Source organism: Schistocerca gregaria, chromosome X, assembly GCF_023897955.1.
Source record: "Schistocerca gregaria isolate iqSchGreg1 chromosome X, iqSchGreg1.2, whole genome shotgun sequence".
NCBI lineage: Eukaryota > Metazoa > Arthropoda > Insecta > Orthoptera > Acrididae > Schistocerca > Schistocerca gregaria.
This window is the reverse complement of record NC_064931.1, coordinates 478,689,679-478,711,877: the sequence shown is the minus strand read 5'-3', so window position 1 is coordinate 478,711,877 and position 22,199 is coordinate 478,689,679. Positions and strand designations below refer to the sequence as shown.

The window sequence follows — 22,199 nt, the reverse complement described above, 5'->3', positions numbered from 1 at the left end:
ACCACAATCCCCATTTTTTTTTCAAGCACTCACTGAGTACACAAGGTTTTTTAAAAAAATGTGGCATGAGGATAAAATTACAGTACATGTAAGCTTTATGAGGACAATTGAAAACTACCTGAAGCAGCAGCATCAGTTCAAAGGTTGAAATCAATAGCCATAACAACACTGAAGACATGTCCTATTGGAAAGATGTCATTTAAATTTATGTATATTGACGTATTGTGCAGTTTATGTAAATAATGTATTTTCAATATTTGCAAGCTACAGAGCAACATTTGTTCAAGACACATCTCTGAGTATCAAAGTCCAATGGCATCTCAATAGAGGACGACACAGCAGTTTGTCAGCAATATGTAGTTCCTTGGGACTTATTGCAGAGCTATACATTACTCCAACTTTCTATGAAACTCGAATCAGTATTTACAATTTCAATACAGTGGAAAAATGTAAAAAGTTATGCTAACAAGTCAAGTAAACAAAGGACAAATTCACTTTATCTGAGGCAGGTAACTATGCTTGGCTGTATCTATCTTTCACCTGTCACCACTGAAGACTTTTCACTTTGTTCAGGTAAAAATAATCCACAGATAACTGAATATCAATCGCTCAACTTTTTGCAACTACCACAGTTTTCTCAAATTGAACAGCTGAAGATTACTCCAGTCATTGTCTGGACAAGGAGACATCTCCTAACTCCATAAAAAGATATAGGTATTCAGGGGAAAGATGGGAGGGATATGAGACTACAAATCAAGAGCACATACTACAAATCAAGCTGGAATATAGTCTAGAGACAAACTAAGTGAAAAATTGGTGTAATGGAAGGAGCTGAACACATTAGAAAAATTTTAGATGATAACTTTTAAGAACCTATTACACTGGACACAGAACCTTCAGCTCACAGAGTTATGTACTGTGCTCATTACTACAAACAGAACAGTGATAGGATGACTTATCAGAACTGAAGCAAAATACAAAGCTACCATCACTGTAACTTATACGATTTATGATCTCCAAGGAAATAGAAAATAAAAGAGACAGAAGATATATGAGCAAAAAAAGAATTAATTTATTATTTGATGTGAAATGCAAAAGTGTGGTTCAGTAAAACGAGAATGCAACAGAAGTGAGAAATAACATACAACACACATTTCAAACTGTGTATAAAAGAAAAGATTAGTTCTTTATATCATCTGTGCAACTCTAAAAACTTCACTCTAATGGGAAACAGGAAGGTATTACATGATTTACATAAGGATGACAGGAGAGTCAGCCACTGAATCCTGTAGGGTACTCAACAGCAAACCGTAGGCAAAGGTTGAAACCATAATGAAGTGATACAAGTTACACTAATAATCAAAACTGTCAAGAAAATCAGAAAATCAGATCAGTTATCCAAGAACAGGGAAGATCATGGAAGTTTTGTGGGTTTTTAATTCACACAATGATGATGCAAAATCTTATGGCAACTGCCCTCCACAAGACAGACTGTCTCCTAGTGGCCTAGCAGGCAGGTGACACAGGAAAGTAAGATGAATAGGGTCATTCTACTAATGATACAGGCCACAAATCAGGAAATCCACTGACATAAGTGACTATGAAAGGGAACCTGTCATGGACTAGCACCTAGAAATGAGCATCTCTGGGACAACAAAGATGGTCAGCTGTTCACGTGTTGCTGTTTTAAGCATCTGTGGAAGTTGAAAGTGAAGCCACGAGCAGATGGCAAGGTGTTGGTAGTCCATACCTCATCACATAATATGGAGATCAGAGGCTTGACCACTCGATAAAACACGTTGGGTGGCAATTTGTGGCAGATCGGATGACAGAGTACAATGCTTGTGCAGGTGCAAATGTTTTGCAGCACACTGTTCAGTGAAAACTGTTGAACGTGGGGCTCTGCAGCAGACGAGCCACTGCATTAACAAGCTGACCCATGACAGTGTCAATTACTCAAATAACTTATGGGAATGCTTCTGAGTGATGTCTTCGACAACTACCGATATTTCAACAGGTGCACTGTCTGTCATTTTCAAGGTACAAATGCAGCAAGGATGCATTATGATAGGGAATTTAAAACATTGACGGTTATAGATGTTGTCACTCACCTGCATTCGCAAAGCAATTTGAACATTGTACATGCCAGAAATTCAGGTTTAACATAAGCGGTTATGATTGCACCGAGAACAGCATACTCAAGATTGGACTGTACATCAATGGAAACATGTTGTCTCGTCGGATGAATCACATTTTTTGTTACACCAGGTAGATAGGTGTACCTAGGCTGCTTCAAACATACACCACATCAAGGATGCGGGCCAGTTGGGGCAGTATTACATAATGGGGGGGCATTCACCTGAGCTTCCACGGGACCTGTGGTAGTAATTAAAGGCACCACAACTACTTTGGCCTACAGCAGGGCTGGCCAAACGTTATACAGTGTGCAGATGTGCGGAAGAGCTGCACATGTGCGCACGTGTGCGACAGCGACATCTGTTATTAGACATGTGTCCTAAATGAACGGCGGCGGCTCCACTTCCCTGTTTATGTGGTACAAGCAAGAGTGCAACATACCCAGTCTCATTTACCCCTGGTAACCATAACCTTAACAGAGAAGTACTGAGAAATGGCAGAAAAGCAAAGGACGGGAGATCTATGTTCTCAGTCGTTTAAAAATGACTGGGAACTGCAATTCTTTTTTGTAGCCGTTGGTGAAAACTCACAGTGTTTGCTATGCCGCTGAATAATAGGCGGCCAGCGTAAGTTTTCACTTGAAAGACACTACAATACATATCACAAAGACGAGTGTAGTGTACTCAAGAGTGAAGAACGGCAAGCAAAATTAAATGTCCTTAAGAGAATGGATGAGACACATCAACTCGATCATCATTTCTCATGACCAGTGACAAACGTGTTTGGATTTATTCCTTTCATAATTAAAAATTATTGTTTACTAACTGTGCATTAGTGCCTCATTCTGCTCCATGTTATATTATTATCAGGAAAGTTTGTCATTAAACCGATTGTTCCAATGTATACTTATATTTACGTTTTTTTTAATTTTTTTTTATTTTTAAATGCGTGAAGGGCTACGCTCAGATGAAGTCGATAAAACGTAACATTTATCTAATTGTCGGTTATTATGCAGAGTTCACGGAGCTCATGAAAGATGTAGCAATAATGGTATTGAGATAACAGGTGATCATCAAGAGGTCTGCGGTTATCATTCTGTTCAGAGGTCAGTGAGATAGAAATTATGTGGGTGTAACTGAGGGCACCAAGAATAAGTTATAGGAAACTTTGCATTAGTTTAATGTTATTTGAAATCATGAATAAGGTTCATTGGAAGTCACTAAGTGCTCTCTTTCTTAAATACAAGATCAAAAACATTACTTGCATTTACATGCCATCAGTCAAGCTGCCTTAATAAACACCCACGGTTGTTAACTGTATTACTTGTCTTACTGGGTTAAACTGTTAACGTAAAAGTAGACGTCTCAATGAGTAGACTGTGACAGTATATTAAATGCTTAATACGCGAAATACCTTCCCATGGTTGGCTTGCAAGCTGTGGAAAGAGCACTAGAATGCGCCGGTACAGAGTATCCCAGCAAGTGGATAAAGCGACACCTGTGGGTAGACACGTGCACTACATGAACGCTGACGGCTGCGGCGTGCACACTGTGACCCAGAAGTTGCACATGTGCAGGAGCACCGCACGCTTGCAGAATTTCTGGCCGGCCCTGGCCTACAGGAATAGTACTGGAGACTCGGCATCTTTCCATGCTTGATGTCTTCTCTGAGAGCAATAGAACCTTACTGCTGGACAACACACACAAGAGGAGAATCATACTCAACTGGTTTGAGGAGCACAATAGTGAACTCACGTATATTTACTAGTCATCGAATTTGCCTGACCTGAACCTGATATAACACATCTGGGTGCCAGCTCCACATCTACAATTCACTGGCCTGTAAGTTACAGGAACTGCATGGCTTGTTGGGTAGACAACCTAGTGTCACATACCTCTGGAACTCTACCAGGGACTTGTTGAACGCACGCCACCCAAAATCACTCCTATACTGCTTACCAAAAGTGGACCAACATACAATGGTTCACCAATGTGTACAACCAGTCACTACTGTCCATTAAGGTAAAATTAGTAACAAGGAGAGAAAAATTTAGTAATCACTGCAAATGCTTGGCATGCATTCCTCATAAACCAGAATCATGCTATTATCTTTGTGAGAAAGGAGTACTCCCAGGTATGAAAGTCACTCCATTCGAAAGAATGAAAAGTTTTGAGTTAAAGCTATAATGTCTCAGTGACGCTTCTACTTTTGTTGTGAGAAGCATGTAGTATCTATGAGAAGTTAACAACAATGTATCATAAAGATGCCATCTGGACTTTGTTTTGCGCAGACAAAATTTCAGATGCTGCATGACAAAGACAGTAGTTGCAGCAGAGTTGCGAGTGCAACAACATGTCATTTAAAGGCTTTGGTAACAGTTCTACAACACAAAAAATGTGTAGGTCAGTACATGGTTGACCTAGAGTAGCTGTTTCAAAAGAAGAGCAGTGTGTGGTCTTGCATACATTACAAAAGTCAACAATATATCCAACATAATTGTTTGCAGAGCCAACAGCTGTGTCATATGTTGCATTTTTCTGAAAACATTACTACTGGAGGCTCAAGCACATTTGATTTATGTACTACATATCTGCCAATGTGTTTTCTGTTCATAACAATGTAGAGATGAACCCATTATTGTGTAGTCAGAGACATTAAGATGAGGTGGTTGTAGGAGGATACAACTGGACTTAGACAAACTTTTTAGCTGATATGATGAATTGTAGCTTGCCCTAAACATAAAAAAAAGTAAGTTAATGCAGATGGATAGGAGAAACAACCCCGTCATGTTCAAATATAGCATTTGTAGCCTGCTACTTGACACAGTCACATCAATCAAATATGTAGGCATAACACTGCAATGTGATTTGAAATGAAACGAGCACATAAGGGCAGTAGTAGGGAAAATGCATGGCTGACTTAGGTTTATTGGGAGAATTTTAGAAAAGTGAAGGTTCATATATAAAGGAGACCTCATATAGAACACTAGTGTTACCCAATCTTGAGTATTGCTCGAATGTTTGGGATCCCTACCATGTCAGATTAAAGGTAAACATCAAAACAATCCAGAAACAAGCTGCTAGGTTTGTTACTGGTAGGTGCCATCAGCATGTGAGTATTACAGATATGCCTCACGAACTCAGCTGGAATCCCTGGATGGAAGACAATGTCGTTTCATGAACCACTATTGAGTATATTTAAAAAGCAGCATTTGCAGCTGATTGCAGAAACATTCTATTGCTGCCAATGTTCATTTCATGTAAGGACTGCAAAGGATAACATAGGAGAAGGAAAGTTGCTACTCACCACATAGCGGAGACGCTGAGTAGTAGATAGGCACAACAAAAAGAATCTCATAATTATAGCTTTCGGCTGCTAAGGCCTTCATCAACAAAAGACAGACATACACATGTGCCCCCCCCCCCCCCCCCCACACACACACACACGACTGCAGCCTCAGGCAATCGTGGTCAGTTGCCTGAGACACTGTGTGTGTGTGTGTGTGTGTGTGTGTGTGTGTGTGTGTGTGTTGCTGTTGTTGTTGTTGTTGTTGTTGGCATTAATGGTAGAAAGCTATAATTGTGAGAGTCTTTTTGTTGTGCCTACCTGTGTCTCAGCATCTCTGCTACATGGTGAGTAACAACTTTCCTTCTCATAATATTGTTACATTCCATCCCGGATTTTCCATTGTTTGATAAGAGAAATTATGGCTCGTACAGAGGCATATAGACAGTTGATTTTCCCCTTGCTCAATCTGTGACTGGAACAGGAAAAGAAACAACCAGTAGTGGTACGAGCTACCCTCCATACCTCATACAATGGCTTGTGTAGTATGTATGTAGATGTAGAACACAGGGATGTGCTTGTCACAGACAAATTCAGTCTATAGAATGATCTTAGTCACACATTAGTCTGAGGGAAGTGGTAGTCAATACAAAAAGAGTAAAATATGGAAAGAAACCTCATAAACAGTCCTACTATGTATTTTCAGCATGGTGTCGAATGGTTATAAATCAACTATAATTTTACTCATACAGTGATGACACGTTGAGCTAAGGATGAAAATTAAAAAAAAATAAATGGTATATTTATATATAATTGTATACTTTTTTTATTAATAAAAGTTTTATACATTAACTGTATTTTATATTTCTGTCCTACATTGTGTAGAGACTCATTTTACAGATTTCTATAATATAATTGTTAATTGTCCTCTGCTGGCAGCAAAACCAACTAATAAGGTCAAATTCTATTTTCTACTTCTGTAAATGTTGACTGTATAGCATAATTTTGTTTATGTATGTAACATGTCATCATTACATCACAGAAGTTTCCAATTTATCTGATGTTGTATGCAGCTATCTATGACACTTTACGGCATGCTGTATCTCCTTTACATAAAATTTGTGTAAACTTTGCCGTTGTGATTACTTAGTGTATATTACTGTGATGATAAATTCCTTCCATTAATTTCAATGTTAAACAAAAGTGTGACCTTCTAACATTAGTTGTAATTTTCATCGTGCAGTGCAGACTGCCATCTGGCGGTACCTCTCAGTACTAATTTCCATTACACTCCAAATCCAGTCACCAGTTACTCTGACACAATCAACATCACATCATACCACAAAGAGGCAACATGTGGCATGTAGCTGTCTTGTTCGGGCCATTCGAACTCCCATGTTGTACAGAAATTATGACAGTACCCCAGGCATGCCTTTGCAATGCCTCAACTCTCTCATGGAATGTTTTATTTAAATTTAACTTGTTAGATTATTCTTTATTATATTTTGACTTTGGATTGTATCCATCCATATGAGCAGAATTTTATGAGAGTTATTGTATAATCCCAAAGTGACAGTGTGATTTAAGCATTGTATGACGTAAAAACCACTGCCCCGTTTTATGGGTATGTAATTTTTGCCCCCTGCATTTTTGTATGCCTCTAAGCATGTAACCTTGGCATATATTCTTTTCACAGATCTGAATATGGAAATACAAATGGCCAATACCAGTAATCCAGTAATTGTGTTAATGCAATGATCTTGGTAAATAAATTGGTTTTCACATTTCACAACAAGAATATAGTGAAAACTTATATGTTTACAAGAACACATACTAGAAAAATTATTCATTGCTCATAAGAAAAGTTATTAAGTACCTATATTATGAAACTTCCTGGCAGATTAAAACTGCGTGCTTGTCTGGGTCTCGAACCCGCGAACTTTGCCTTTCTCGAGTAAGTGCTCAAACTACAGAGCTACCCAAGTACAATTCATGATTCATCCTCACAGCTTTACTTCTGGCAGTACTCATCTCCTACCTTCCAAACATCACAGAAGTTCTCCTGTATAACTTGCACGGCTAGCACTACTCGAAGAAAGGATATGCTGAGACACGTCTTGGCCGCAACCTGGAGAATCATTTCCAGAATGAATTTTCATTCTGCAGTGGAGTATACAGAACTTGAACCTGGGACCTTTGTCTTTTGCTGGCAAGTGATTTACCAACAGAGCTACCCAAGTTTGACTCACGATCTGTCCACACAGATTTACTTCCACCAGTATCTCATCTCCTATCTTTCAAAATTCACACTTCACACAAATTCTGTGTAGCTTGCGAGACTGGCACTCCTGGAAGAAAGGAGTGATAGTCTTGCAGGTTACATTGTCTGACCAAAAAAAAACTAACCCAAAGGGGCGAAGAGATGAAGTGAAACTTCACAGGTTCATGGGGTATATAATATTTCGGCAACTACAACACCGAGTCAAATTTACAAAGAATTTGGCAGTCCTAGCCCATTTATTATTATGAAATTACTCCTCCTCTGTCCTGGATGCGCAGACTGATTCGGTTGGGAAGGGAGTCATAAAAAAATTGTATTTTCTGCCGAGGCAAACTGATCCACAACTTTGTTAAGTGGTCCTTGCTAATGGAACTGTGACAGTGTTGATGTCTGAGCAGATACCACACAATTTTTGTCGCGGATATATCTGGTGATCTTGTTGGCCCTGAGAGTACCTCAAAGCCACGCAGGCAGTTCATAGACACATGTGCCATGTGTGCCCTGTAATGGCACCATGATACTGCCACACAAGAAGTAACAACTGAGGGTGCAAGACATCCATGGTGTACTGTTGTGCCATCAGAGTTCCCTCAAACACTACCAGCTCTGACCTGAAGTCATACTCAATGGATCCCACACCACAATGGCAGGAGTAACACTGCTGTGCCTCTCCAAAACATTGGAAAAATGGGACCTCTCTCAAGGTTGCCACCATACCCACGAATGATGAACACAATGCGATGCCATTCATCAGCAGTTCAATCTTCCCCACCACAGCACGACTCCAAATGCAGTCATCTGTATTGTAGTGTTAATGGCAGTATACGTATGGGGCAGTAATTCCCTAGTCGGGTTGCTGCTAGTCTCTGACCAATGGTGCAGAGTAACACACAATATTGCAGGGACTCCATTACTTGTTCTTGGATGGTAACTGTAGATGTGAATGGGTGGCATTATGCTTGGTGCAGAATATGGCAATACTCCCTTGTGATGGTCAGACATAGTCGACTGGAACTTTGACAATGAGTACACCTGCTCTCATCTTCCCCACACAGTCCAACACTGCATCACTGTCACATCCGAATGTCACATAAATTTGGATATTGCACAATTCAATCATCCTGTCAAATGGAGACACTCAATGAGACCCCTTTCAAACTTTGTCAGTTGCTGATAATGCTGTCTCTAATCAGTACCCAGCACCTCCATGACCTTCGGTGGTCATTGAATACCTTACACTGTTCATGCCCCTTACATCCTACCAGGCCTGGCAACAACACTAAACATTACACCATGTATTCTTCCACATTTGCTTGAATCTCACTGGATTTCATTTCATGTGGAGCGGAAGCCAAGCTGTGATCAGTAGTCAAGTAAAATCACAAGGTTATGCTTTATGCTGTGTTACCCACACAGACTGAGCGATAATGTGAGACAACAGCTTTACCGGCGCATTAAACTTGGACAGCACTGACCAGCCAGCGGTCCAACTAACCTCCAATGATATGAGCAGTTGCAGTTCAGATGTAACAAGAGAACAGCAAAGAAACATCGTAGCTACAAATGTCATTTAATTTTTAAAGAGAATGAAATAATATTTGGCAAAACTCCAGCACTAGCATGCTCTTCTTAGGTGACCACACACAAAGCATAAAATGCTTTCGTTCTCCCCTGACATAGTATTCTAATTATCAACAAGAGTAATGAAAATTTCTAATTTAAACACAGTTTAATTTTTCTGAGTGAGCACACTGCAGGGATTTCATCATACTGTTGGATACTGAAGCCACTGAAAGTATTAATTACAGTCAGTCATATGGTAATCTCTTAGTCCCTTCCTTATCCGAATCCAAGATATACATTTCAGTTCTGTAAGTATCTGCTATGTTGATAACAAGCCTATCAACAACAGAATCCATTAAGCCAACCATGTGCCGCATTTTGTCCTTTTCTTTTATGATGAACCGTTCTATATTTTGCCAGCGTTCAACAGTGAAGTGTAAAAAAGCTACGTGCATTAGTTCCAGTACATCTGCCAGGTTAACAGTCTTGTTACTTCTTGGGCCAAATCCTGTAATTCTGCTCCAGATCAGTTTTGTTGGGTTTATATTTTAATGAGACAGAGGCAAATTTAAAAATGCAGCACCTGTATGATATGCTAAATGCCGTGAATGATTGTTCTTCATGTTTCTACAACACTACTCTACATCAGTGGCATAAAACAATGAACATAGTCCAAATAAAAGAGTATTTAGTGTTTCAATTTTGCCTTCAAAAATTGAACTGTTGTGTTTTCTTAATTTAAGCAATTTTTATTAAGTCTTTCATAAAATATAAACAATTAAGAATTTATTTTTGAAATGAAATCAGGAATTTTGCATGCAATATGTAATTAGAAACAAGAAGATGTGCATTATTCATAAAAAAATGATGAATTTTGCAGTTATGAGATGTAGGTATTTCAAAATGAACGAGGAAAAAAATTGACTCTGGCGAGATTTGAACCAGCGAACCACAAACTGCAGTACATTATCAATCTATTTTGCTACCGATTCTGCTATACGTCCAATCTGTATGTGTGTCTCAACTGTATCTAATACAGGCCTTTGAAAAACTTCAAAGATAATTATCTCTGTAAATTTAAGAAAAAACATTACAAACAATCTATTTCTCGACACTTTTTAACTGTTTTCCACACGTGTTTCACTGCGAAAGAGGAAGCAGCCTCAGCAATTTTCATACTGCACATTAACAATTCAACAATCACAGCACAATAGTGAAGAGGCTGTGACTTTACACGATTTTTGAAATAAAAACTACACAGCAAAAGTGTGATTAAGAAAAAACATTGATGGCTGTTTATACATTTGGATATCTTAAAGTTTCATTTAATGTAACTTCGTAATAATATATCTAATACATAAGTAGGACCTACTTTGAAGAGTGTAACAACACCAATGTATGTGTGCAACAGCTTCCGACCAATCATCACATTTGTGTTTGTTTACATCACGTTTATTCTTATGGTGAGCGGAGTATAGAAGAAGCTGTTGGCAGCTGAGAAAGGAGTTCAATAGGTAGCCATAAAAATATTTGATCATTAGCCCAATGAAATAAAATGTCCAAGAGATAGTAACTCACATGCCCATACAGCTCAATATTGAACCTTTATCAGAGATACTCAAGCTGGATTACTAATGTCTGGCAGCACAACAAGGAGCATATGTTACGTTACATGGACTTGTCTGTTGGGATATAGTTACCCATATAGTTACCCGGTTACCCATCACAAGATTAGCACTTCACTCCATTTTGGCTTGTGAAGCAAATCGTTACACACTGTACTGACCAACGTAATATCAACTCATTATGCTCAGATGCTTGTTTCTGGCTGACTTACACTCAATGAACTCTAACCTAATGTTTTTTCTAGTCAGTTGCTATGCAGTTTCTGTGGTGTTTGGCGAACTGAAAACATGCAGCTTTATGTACTCCTGCGAACAATGGCCTTTTGCGAGGTACTCAGCTCCGAACAACAATTGCATATTGTTCGCCTTTGCATGCTAGTAAACTGGTTGATACGTATCTGTATTCACTAAAAGGAGCAACTCTTGATGGTTTTGAATCTGACTGCCATTGACAAATCATTACACTCTAGTTCGGTCCCTGTTGGTTAAAAGTCTTATCAGACCCATTGTTCTTATCCCATGTTACATGGCTGTGAGTGGTACACCATTCCTTGTACACACAATGGACAACCTACTTTGATACACCAACAAATTGGACAGCTTCATTTGCAGTGTAGTCACAGGCACATCCAAACACAATAGCTATTTTCTGCCATCCTGTCATGTGTCCATGCCTATAACATATCCCGTTATCATGCATGCTACTGCATATGGACTCATATGCTCAGCTAGAACCTGTTGTAAACCCAAAGCATCTTTGTTAGCAATAGGGCACAACGAATGTTCACAGCCAGTCATAATCAGCTGTTGCCATGACAACAGTCAATGCTCCCTTCACACGTGCCACAAGGGGCCATAACAATCACAATGACTCAGCCTGACTACTGGTATAGGAGTAATGAGCTCCAACTACACCACATTGTCACTATGACTTCTGTCCCCACAAAGGTTCATGGAAAGCAGGGACAGTCATTGACAAATGGAGATGGGAGGGGAGGCTATAGAGGAGAAACTTCGACGCATTTACCATCGCCTAATCCCCCTTCGCCTACCCCCCCCCCCCCCCCTTCCCATTTTGGTCTACTAGACCTCTGCTCACAATACCTCATGCAGGTTACATGGCAGGAGATTGAGAAACACATGAGAGCTAAACACTTCCTATTTCCTAATCTCCATTCTCCTGCAGACTGGCTCTAGTTGTACTTGTCAGATATCAGGGCAACAGGTGCAAAATCATGACAACATAAGCTTTCTGCTACAAACCAAGACATACCACTGAACCCATTGGTGGTGATCTCACCACCACTCTCTTCCTTTCTTTGTGAAACCATGGATGAACAGAGCTATTATTGGCCCTACGTGTTGATTAATAAATGAAGCAGAAAATTTTTATTTGTGCCTTTGTATTCATGCCCAGCACAGTCCAGGAATCCACACCCCATCTAACTTGAGCATCAATATGTTACTTGAATAAGACATACTTGAGCTATCAAGCAATGCTGATGTCCAGCAACAACGAAAGAAGCACATACAGCATATGATATGGGTGTCAGCTGGTTATAGTTGCCTACAAATATTCCAGTGCAAACAGAGCATTGTACTCCTGTGTGTCCCATGAAAATATCCATTATATACCACATATATTTGACACTGTTGTATTTCGCAATTGTTTTTGCCTGGTCTTAAGAAGGTCAGATCTCACTTACCAATATAACATTCACTGTGCTATGGTGTTTGTTTGCAGCTTATTGTTCACTGTCTGAAATCTGACACTATTGACTGCTCAGAACTATCTGTGCATTCCCTCAATCAAAACTTAGCAGTGTCCCAGAATAATGGTATATGAGGGCATGCTGAAAAGTAATGCCTCTGATTTTTGTGTGGGAAAACTTTTAAACCTTTTTAAATAAAACAGACATAATGAGCAATCTACATCTTTATTCTTCATGTCTACTTATTTACAGCCCTCTGCCATAAGAGAGACCTGAATTGTCGCCTTTAAGATGATGGTGTGTCATATAACTTTCTCAATACACGGGAAACAGTGTAGTATAATCAAGTTTAGAATTTGAAGGGTTCATCCACACATGGAGCACCCTTTCTTTCAGTAAGACAATGCCAGATCACACAAGAGCGCTGTGATATTTGCACCAATCCTACCTTCCACACATATCTAGAATGTTAATAACTTTTGTTTTACTTAACAAGCTTTAAGAGTTTCCACACAAATAATTTGGAGGTATTACTTTTCAGAATGCTCTTGTATTATTTCTGTCTGCAGCGCCTGAAAATGTCACAGACTAACAAGTTCCTTTTCATTACCTTTAAGTCACTGTGTAATTTAGTATTCTGTATATGGCCAGCATTCAACCATATGCACAAACAAATAATATATACAAAGACTGTACACTGATTTGTTTCAGAACTGTTTAATAGAAACTGTTCTAATAATCAATGGAAAATGTAATTCACTAATCACAATCTTTTCTGAGATTCGGTAAATATATATCGAAGCCAATAGCCAAATTTATCTTAACATCATTACTGGAAACTGCTAGAGTGATTTTATTCCTTCCTGTGTACTTATGAACTCTGGTAGAAGTTTATGATTAGCTACAAAAACAAAAAAAGAGTAACATAAGAGTTTGACCAACAATATGGGGGAGGGGTTCCAAGTAAAAACACACTATTCTTCACTTCCTTCCTTTATAGTATACAATTATTTTTCTATCAGTCTCATTACAGAGAAACCTACGAGTTCTGAAGTGTGTTCATAAGTGTTTGCTAACTGAACCTTAGTCTTACTTTCATTAGTTTTTATTGTAGATGATGACTGAACTATAAACACAGTTACACAAATTGTCAGCATGTAGCCATATTTTACTGATAAAATGTAGTCTGGTTGTTAAATTGCTGCCACTTTCCACATTATAGTAAGTTATTACAAATATGATCTACAGAAAATGCAGATAACTAAATTAAACAGAAAAACAACAACTGTTATTTGGCTTCATTCGGAAGGAAACGAGCATTAATAAAGTGCGCTAAAGGCAATCTCACATGTAGGAAGTCATGTTTTTAGAAAGGATATGAAGCTTATCATTCATCAATAAATAAAACAAATACTTGTAAGATTCCAAGTGTGCCACTCATTAAAGGCAATAATATGCATGCTAGAGTATGACACCAACAACTGAAACCAAATATTATAAATGGGTTGGGGACAGTGCAATTTCTGTTTATGTATCGCTGTAACTGTTTTTAAAGTAGATATTAACATGAAAAAATAAGGAATGATCGGTCTCCACATATCGCATTCTTAACTGGTTCAACATCACAGAAATAATGCTAAAATTGGGAGAAATTTAATTGCAAAGGCGGCAGCAAACAGAGGAACACTGTTACTTATCTATGCATTTCTGAGAATTATTTCTCAGAATTCCACAAACCAACCAGGTTGAGGGTATGAACCATAAACTTAACAATTATTATGGCTTAATGGATTGAATGGAGTAAAGCCCACAGATACTGTTCACAGTAACACACCAAAAAATTACACACTAATGTTCTATGATGGTAGTTCACAGAGTTATTTTTATTATTCATACCTGAAATTTAGCTATGAAGTCCAACAAGTTGAGGCACAATTTACGACTGGAATGAGTAAGTTGACGCAGACTATCTTCTTGATACAGTTTGTAATGGAGGATATTCTTGCAAATTTCTCTGTTTATTTCCTGGTTAAACAGTGGAATTCCAAAACTACACTCCAAAAGAGTCCATCGATTTATATCTGTAGATATATTCTCAAGATCTCTCTTTTCACTACTATCATTTTCTGAGGACAAGAGGCTACTGTCATTCCTAATTTCATTGTCAACAGACTTTGATTTAATATTTAATTTTTCAGGATATATGCTATCTATTTCTTTTTTTAAGACAGAAGCACATTCACCATTTGTGAAGCCATTGCTAGGTAATAAATCTACACTAGTGGGCTCTTCAAATGTGTCATCTGGGGATCCTGTTTTCACCCAAGCTTCTACAAAGCTCTCAACATTAGATCCTGAACTGGAGATAGGCGAAATGCACTTAGATTCTTCTGGAGTGTGCCTATAGAAATTACTTTTATTAGTATGGCCATCTATACTGTTCTCTGTATCAACCATAGTTATAAAGCCACAGCTGCACTTCAGATCAATAACGTCAGACAGTTTCCTTACAGCAGGATGGGAATTCCAATCAACATCAGTGGTGCACACATTCTGAAAACTGCCACCTGTAAAAAGAAAAAGCCAATAATATATGAAGACAGTAAACACTAACAACAGGACAATTCTCAAAATTCTTACCAATTGCTAGTGGTTTTGAAGACATCGGAAATGGTACCAAGAATGTTTCTGCTACTCGGCTAATACCATAAGCCTGAAAAATAAATGAAAAAGAAACTTACAGAGAGCTAAGGAAAATAAACAATAATCTCTTTTTTCTTTCCTTTTTGTATTTACACTTTGTACATACTTATAAAGTGAATATAACAGTTATCAAAGAATTTTTTAAAACTCAATTTTCAGTTACAAAGATCATCTGCTGTCCTGTATACACACTTTCAATTGTAAGGGTATGCTAAAACCTATGGAGCCACAGTTTTCTGCTAGGGACAAACCCTCTGGCCCATGCCTGCACATGAGACAAAGTCACACTGGCTCAGCCACCTTCTTTGCTGTTCTTCACTTCAACTGATTGCCATCAGTATGTTGCTGACCTGGGCTTTGGAATATATGCTATCTGGGCAAATCCCAGTGCAGCTCGTTATGATTTTGCAATTTATCACAGACCTTTCTTAGCACATTCTTAAGAAGGTGACCTTTGCTTCAACGACATGAATTTATTTACTGTCCATTAAAATGACCACATTGTGCAGAATAGTGTAACAGTTTACTTTGAAACAGTGGCATTTAATTTTCAATAAATATTAATTTTGCAGCCATAAACCAGTATCAAACTTACGCTCAGCGATGTTCTCCCTTATTTTTGTCATATACTCAAACCCGTTTCAATACCAACAAAATCACCATTTGACTAGTACTGGAACAACTACTTACAATATACCAATACTCTCACCATATATCCTGTCTCACCATGTTTAATATGGGTGCTGTTTTAATGAGTGGTAGGTAAACTGATCTCATTTGATTACTGAGGATGATATCTCCTGCACATATGTCCATCAGTGTGAATGGCTTTATTATGAGATAGTACCATAAGTTTCATCAACAATCAATTTGTTGTTCAATCCCCATCCCGAACTTACATTCTCCACTCGTGAGAAGAATTGTTCTGTTTATGAAATCTGTTTGTAAAATATGCCATAATAAATGAGTTATCATTTAGGAACAAGAATACCTACTTTCAAAAAGGCAAACTATGAGAAGCAGTCAAATGAAAACTGAACATCTGCTACAATGGGACCATGGGTTGGTTTCTTTCAAAAGTAATTACCTCATGCATTAAGACATTTAATCTCACTGGGAGATGAGATGATCAAATCCTGTTTCACTGAATGCAGTGGGCTGCTGATAGACAATTGTACCCCCTCTTGCCCTCCTTGTCTAGTAGAAGCAGACAACCCGTATGTCTTTCTTCAGGTCGCCAAAGATGTGAACATCACACAGTGAAAGATCTTGGCTGTATGGAGGATGTTGCAGTGTTACCCAACCAAACTGCCAAAGCATAGCCTTCATCCAATTGGCACTGTGGGCACATGCATTATCATGCAACAGGATGATTCCATCTCACAACATTCCTGGCAATTCTGACGTTATGGCAAGTCACATTTCCTGCGAAGTGTCTTGACAGCACTGTGCATTGACTGGGCTTCAATGCTCGAGGAACTCTATGATCAGAAGCAGCATCATGTTGCATGATAACGCTAGCCCCCACACTGCTGATTGGAAACTGTAATTTGGTTGGAAAATACAGCAACATCCCCCATACAGCCCAGATCTTCCACCATTTGAGTTTCACACTTTTGGCAACCTGAAGAAAGATGCGTAGATGTCAATTTCAATCAGATGAGGAAGTGCAAGAGTGGGTGCAGATGTGGATCCGTCAGCAGCTGACTGCATTCTACAAAACAGGAACTGATTGTCTCACCTCCCATTGGCATAAATGTCTCAATTTGTGCGGTGATTACTTTTGAACAGAACCATTCCATGGTCATGTTGCGGCTGGTGTTCGGTTTTCATTTGACTGCCCCTTATACATTAGATATTTATGAAAATATGAGGCATAAGAATTTAAGTGGTCAGTGGTTTATTTAGGTGAAACATAGATTTATACTTGTTACTTTGTGAATAAATGTTGGCAAAATAATAGTTTCCAAGGAGTACTGTGACACAATAGTGTTGATTTATGTTTATTGCACTATACAGGGCACTGACATATAGTGCGTGGAGGTGTCCCACTTGTAGGGATTTGAGGCATACATTGTTACTGTCCTGCTTATTAGCATAAACAAGGCAGTGCTGCCACCTTGGCCAGGTCTTCAGTTTGGCTTACCAGGTAATATGTCTTATCTTTATTAACAGCACTACCAAAGAAATGACATAAAAATGAGAACATTCAATTAAGATTCAGAATTTCAGACTATATTTCATTCATGCAATTTCATGTTATTAAACACACAGAAATGAAAATAATATAATCAATTCAGGTTCAGAATTTGAAAACAGAATTCTCCTATGCAATTTAAAGTAGTTGTGCTTCACAGTATTCATCTCCAATGATTCCATTCATTTTATTTCAGTTGATGTTTATCTCTATGGCAGGGTAAGCCTTGGTCCTCTGTCATATTCTTTGCTTTGCTCATTCTATATCTAATAAGGAGAAACTCCTATTGTTTGTTCATGAAAAAGTATGACGAAAATGTAAGTGAGAATGAAGTTATGGGTCAGCCTAGGAGGAATACTCAGATGGCCTAATTATTTTTGGCAACTGCTCAGAATAGGCAGGGATCTGGGTGTGAGTCCTGCCCTGGCACAAATGTTTATTTCTAACAACAAATTCAACACACTGAAATTTAATTCATAAAAATTTAGGGTGGGTCCTCTTGCAGAGCAGGAAATCGTGAGTCAACAGACTGTCCTGCTCATAGATGTGTAATAAAGCCTTCATTCCACCTGACTGGCCTTCTGCAGATATACCATGGCTCAGTAGTTAGCATTACCAAATGTAGCTTACTGTTCATCACTCTTAGCCACACTTCTCCCCAATGATATATGACTGTGTACCTCTACAGTGTGGCAACAGCATGTAAGTAGATGGCACACTGGGTCACATATTTATCACACATTCTTCCACAGTTGATATACTTGCTAATTTGTTTTCTTGAATTTCCATTCTTAGTCACGTAAGTAAAAAGACATCTCTTTTTACCATAACCTGCATGCAAAGAAGGGATTTGTTCATCCTCCAGGTCCATGTGCTGTATAGCTTGAGGGCACTCAGGGAGTTCAAGATGGTGAGCAATTTCACTGCATGAATATCGAATCTTCTCCAGCACCCTACCAACTTCTAATGACCTGAGGATGTACAGCACTTCCATAAACCTCACCTTCGAATCACTTGTGTGTGGCAATATCATGCAAGATACAAATATAAGGGACAGAAACTTTCCCAAATCTGTAAAACTTAAAATGGTACTCTTCATTTAAAAGTTAGGTAGGTTAAAACATACAAAATAGTGGTTAACACTAGAACCATCAATAAGACATTTGTGTACCATTGAAAAAACTAAGAAACAATTATATAAATATAATAAGCAGACACTGTGAAGTAGTGCACGGTGGCTCATAATCGTGGTCTCACAGACAAAAAGATGTTAGCTTCAATCATTAATAATGAAGAAGTTACATGCAAAGGAGAGTATGTAGACAGTGTATCAACGGATTCTGTTTATGATAAAAACCAAAGTGCAGCAGGAAGCTCAGATGAATCAGAGGGCAGCCATGAAGATTCTGACGAATCCCCATGAGTGAATCATACTGGAAAAGGTAATAAATAAAACATTTCTGAAATCATATATTTTTGTTTCACCATTTTCATTGCAACAGTGTTCATTCCTCAAAAAACACTCATTTCACTTATTCCTAAGTGCCACCTCATTCGAAGGGCAATCACATAATCATGGTACAAGAAAAGTTAGCAGAGAAGGTGCTGTTGCAATGGTTTGTGGCAGTGCTGTCAGAGCTGCTAAACTTATTCTCAATCACTTTCAAAGACAGACTGAAACAGAGTTCTGTAGTGTCGGAATGGGAAGAATGGTCATTACCAATTGAGGAGCTTCATGCATTTGTTGCTGCTCTGTTTGTTTGGAGAGCTACTGAATCAAAGGAATAGCAGTGGATCTTCTTTGGTCAGAGAAGTGAGGAACATAATTTTACAAGCCCGTGATATCACACAATTGCTTCAGAGTAATGAGGTTCCTCGCGTTTGATTTGAGGTCAACATGTGCAAGAGCAAACAAAACATGACAAGGCTATTCTCGTGTCAGTTACATAGAAAACTGTCAAAGCGTGTATATTCCTGCCCCACATATTGATGTTCATGAGCAGTTGTTTCTGTCCAGGTGTAAATGTCGGTTCACTCACTTCATGGCTTCAAAACCTGACAAGTATGGGCAGAAATACGGAATGGTTGTTCAAAAATAATTCAAATATATGCTAATGTTTTCCGATATCTTGGCAATGAAAAAACTCATCCTGGTGGTGAACATTTAAGTGACTCTGCAGTGAAAAAATCTTTACGCCAAAACCTAAATAAAGAAAGGACTGTTTCGTGAGACAACTTCTTCACCCCACTTTCGAAAGAAAAATTAGAAAGGATGTGCCAAAGTGCAAAATGAAAGTGTGCGAGGACCTATACAAGACTGAAGCTTCCAAAAGTCATGAAATGATCCTTACAGTGTACCAAGGAAAGCCAGAAAAGAATGTAATAATTCTCAGTGCTGATTTACAAATTGGACCTGACACCAAGTTGAAGTCTGACACAGTGAAATGTTATATTGAAACTACAAATGGATTAGATGACGTTGACCAGATAGCTTGCAAGTACTCCGTGAAAGCTGGTAAAAGTAGATGGCCTTTTCATACTTTTTCCTATATTCTACACTTCGCAGGCATCAATGCTTGGAAAATCTACAGAGAAGTAACAAACATCAAAGTAAGATGAGATTTCCTTCTCAACTTCACAGAGGAACTTGTCATAGTTTTTACAGAAACCCCAGATTAGAGCTCTAGCTATTCACACTGAATAATCAGATGTAGTTGGAAATGGTCACTGCTGTCAGGTGCAAACATTTTCCAATGAAGGGAAAAGTTCATATACTCATAAATGTACATCATGCAACAAACCAGTCTGCAAGAAATGTGTTGTTACAGTTTGCTATATCTGTGTAGATTGCGAAGCTTAGTCTACCAATGATGACAATCTGCAGGTATTTAAAAGGAACATGGTTACTTACATAGACTGTAATGTTAACTTTTAGATGTGTATCATAATGTAAAGCGATATTAGAATATGCCAATATGTTCTTGCTTAATTGTAGAAAATAGCATTTTGTAATAATTTTTTTTTTTTTTTTTGAGTTGGCTGTATTTATATATAAATACAAGATATATTCATGATATTACAAAGAATTTTCATGTGCTTGCATATTTAAGTTGATTTTGACAAAAATTTTAAAAGTATTCTGTTTTTATTTTGTTACATGAAAATATTTTAAAATAAATTTTAAGTATCTAGTATTATTCTACTTAATGTTCACAATTAAAACAAAATGACGGACCATTAGAGTGACTATTTGCTACTGAAAAACTCATCCACTAAAATAAAAATACTAAGAAGAAATTCTAAGTTCATTGACTAGAGATGGGACATTTTTGTATCAGCAAACATTTTATAGAGTTTGAAAAAGTCAGTGGTTTTAGTATCAAAAATCAAGAAATACACTCTTCTCTATGTAAAAGTCAACAATTGGTATGTTTGGCTCACTCCTTCAACTTACAAATTGCTTTGGAGGCTTTGAAGAGCAACACAAAGTTGCAAAATTGTCCACTGCACTGGATTTCTTAAGGTGGACATTAAACTGTCAATGATGAAGAGGGCTATACTTCCTTGAGAGAATCTTCTTCCTCTCCAAATGTATCAGAAATAAATTTTCCAACTTAGAATAATTAAAAGCATTAGAATACATGAACCATATGGAGATGGCCACGGATGTTCCATTAATGCAGCTATCCAAGAATAGTTTACCTTGAAGTAGTGTCATAATGATTTCACATGACTTTCCAATGTCAAAAAGTAAGACTATGAAATGATGTCTTTGCAGGAAACCCCAAAGAATAGCTATATCCAATTTGTAAGGCCACACTTCAGTAGGTACTGGTGATGGTTTAGTTCTTCCACAGATTGAGAAGGCGAACCGAATTTACTTATTCCCACATGTTGAGAATACCTTAGATTCTGCTTGTATGTCCTGCAGAATGTCCTACAGGTTTTCGTTGTGATCAGGTACATTATCAAAATACTAAATCAAACTTCCACTTGGCAAACAGGCAGATATGGATTCACTCCTGTTGGAAATGAATCCACCACTATCCACAGATGTACAGTGCAGTTGCCATCACAAAGTGCTCTACTGTTCCTTAAGCAGCCTACAATTGTTTGGAGACAGCCCTGTCACATCACAGTTGCTAGATAATGTAATTAATGCTCAGATTATGGGTAATAGCAAAAACGGCAACAATGGACAAAATAGGTTGCTTAACATATTTACTGTTGTATTCAACAAGATAACAGCACCAGAAACTGTAAATGCTAAAAAGTGAAATGAAATAAGGACTTTGTAATGTTTAAAAAACTGTTATTTGCAGATAAACTGCAAACAGTATTTTCCATGTGACACTATCAGCACAAAATAACTGCTATCATTATGTAAGATAACTACATAACAGTATAATAATCTTACTTTCTCAAGTAGCTTTGTATGCCTAAGATATATGAAGGTGTACTGACAAATATTCTTTCAATATGGTGTCTGCAAATAGAAAAGGAAGAGTGAGGGTGGAAAATGGCACTGGTGGTACACTATACACCCTCTGTCTCATATCACATGTCGAGTATGTAGATGCATGTGTCAGACTTAATTTCCTCATCCAAGGATCAAGTGAATGCTCATTGCCATAGTATATGCTAGCCTCTATTAGAAAATAAGAAACACAGACTTTGAATCTGTATAGGTACTGAAA

At 38.0% G+C, this 22,199-nt stretch overlaps 1 protein-coding gene across 2 annotated transcripts in view; it reads right to left on the bottom strand.

The window, feature by feature from the left end:
* Window positions 1-22,199, bottom strand: part of LOC126298908 (protein FAM91A1) — a 148,089-nt gene that overhangs the window by 22,701 nt on the left and 103,189 nt on the right. For both annotated transcript variants that reach the window (XM_049990450.1, XM_049990451.1), the window contains 2 exons: window positions 15,243-15,315; window positions 14,499-15,169 (listed from right to left, as the gene is read on the bottom strand). In XM_049990450.1, coding sequence (XP_049846407.1) covers window positions 14,499-15,169; window positions 15,243-15,315 — 744 coding nt within the window. The remainder of the gene's footprint in view (window positions 1-14,498; window positions 15,170-15,242; window positions 15,316-22,199) is intronic.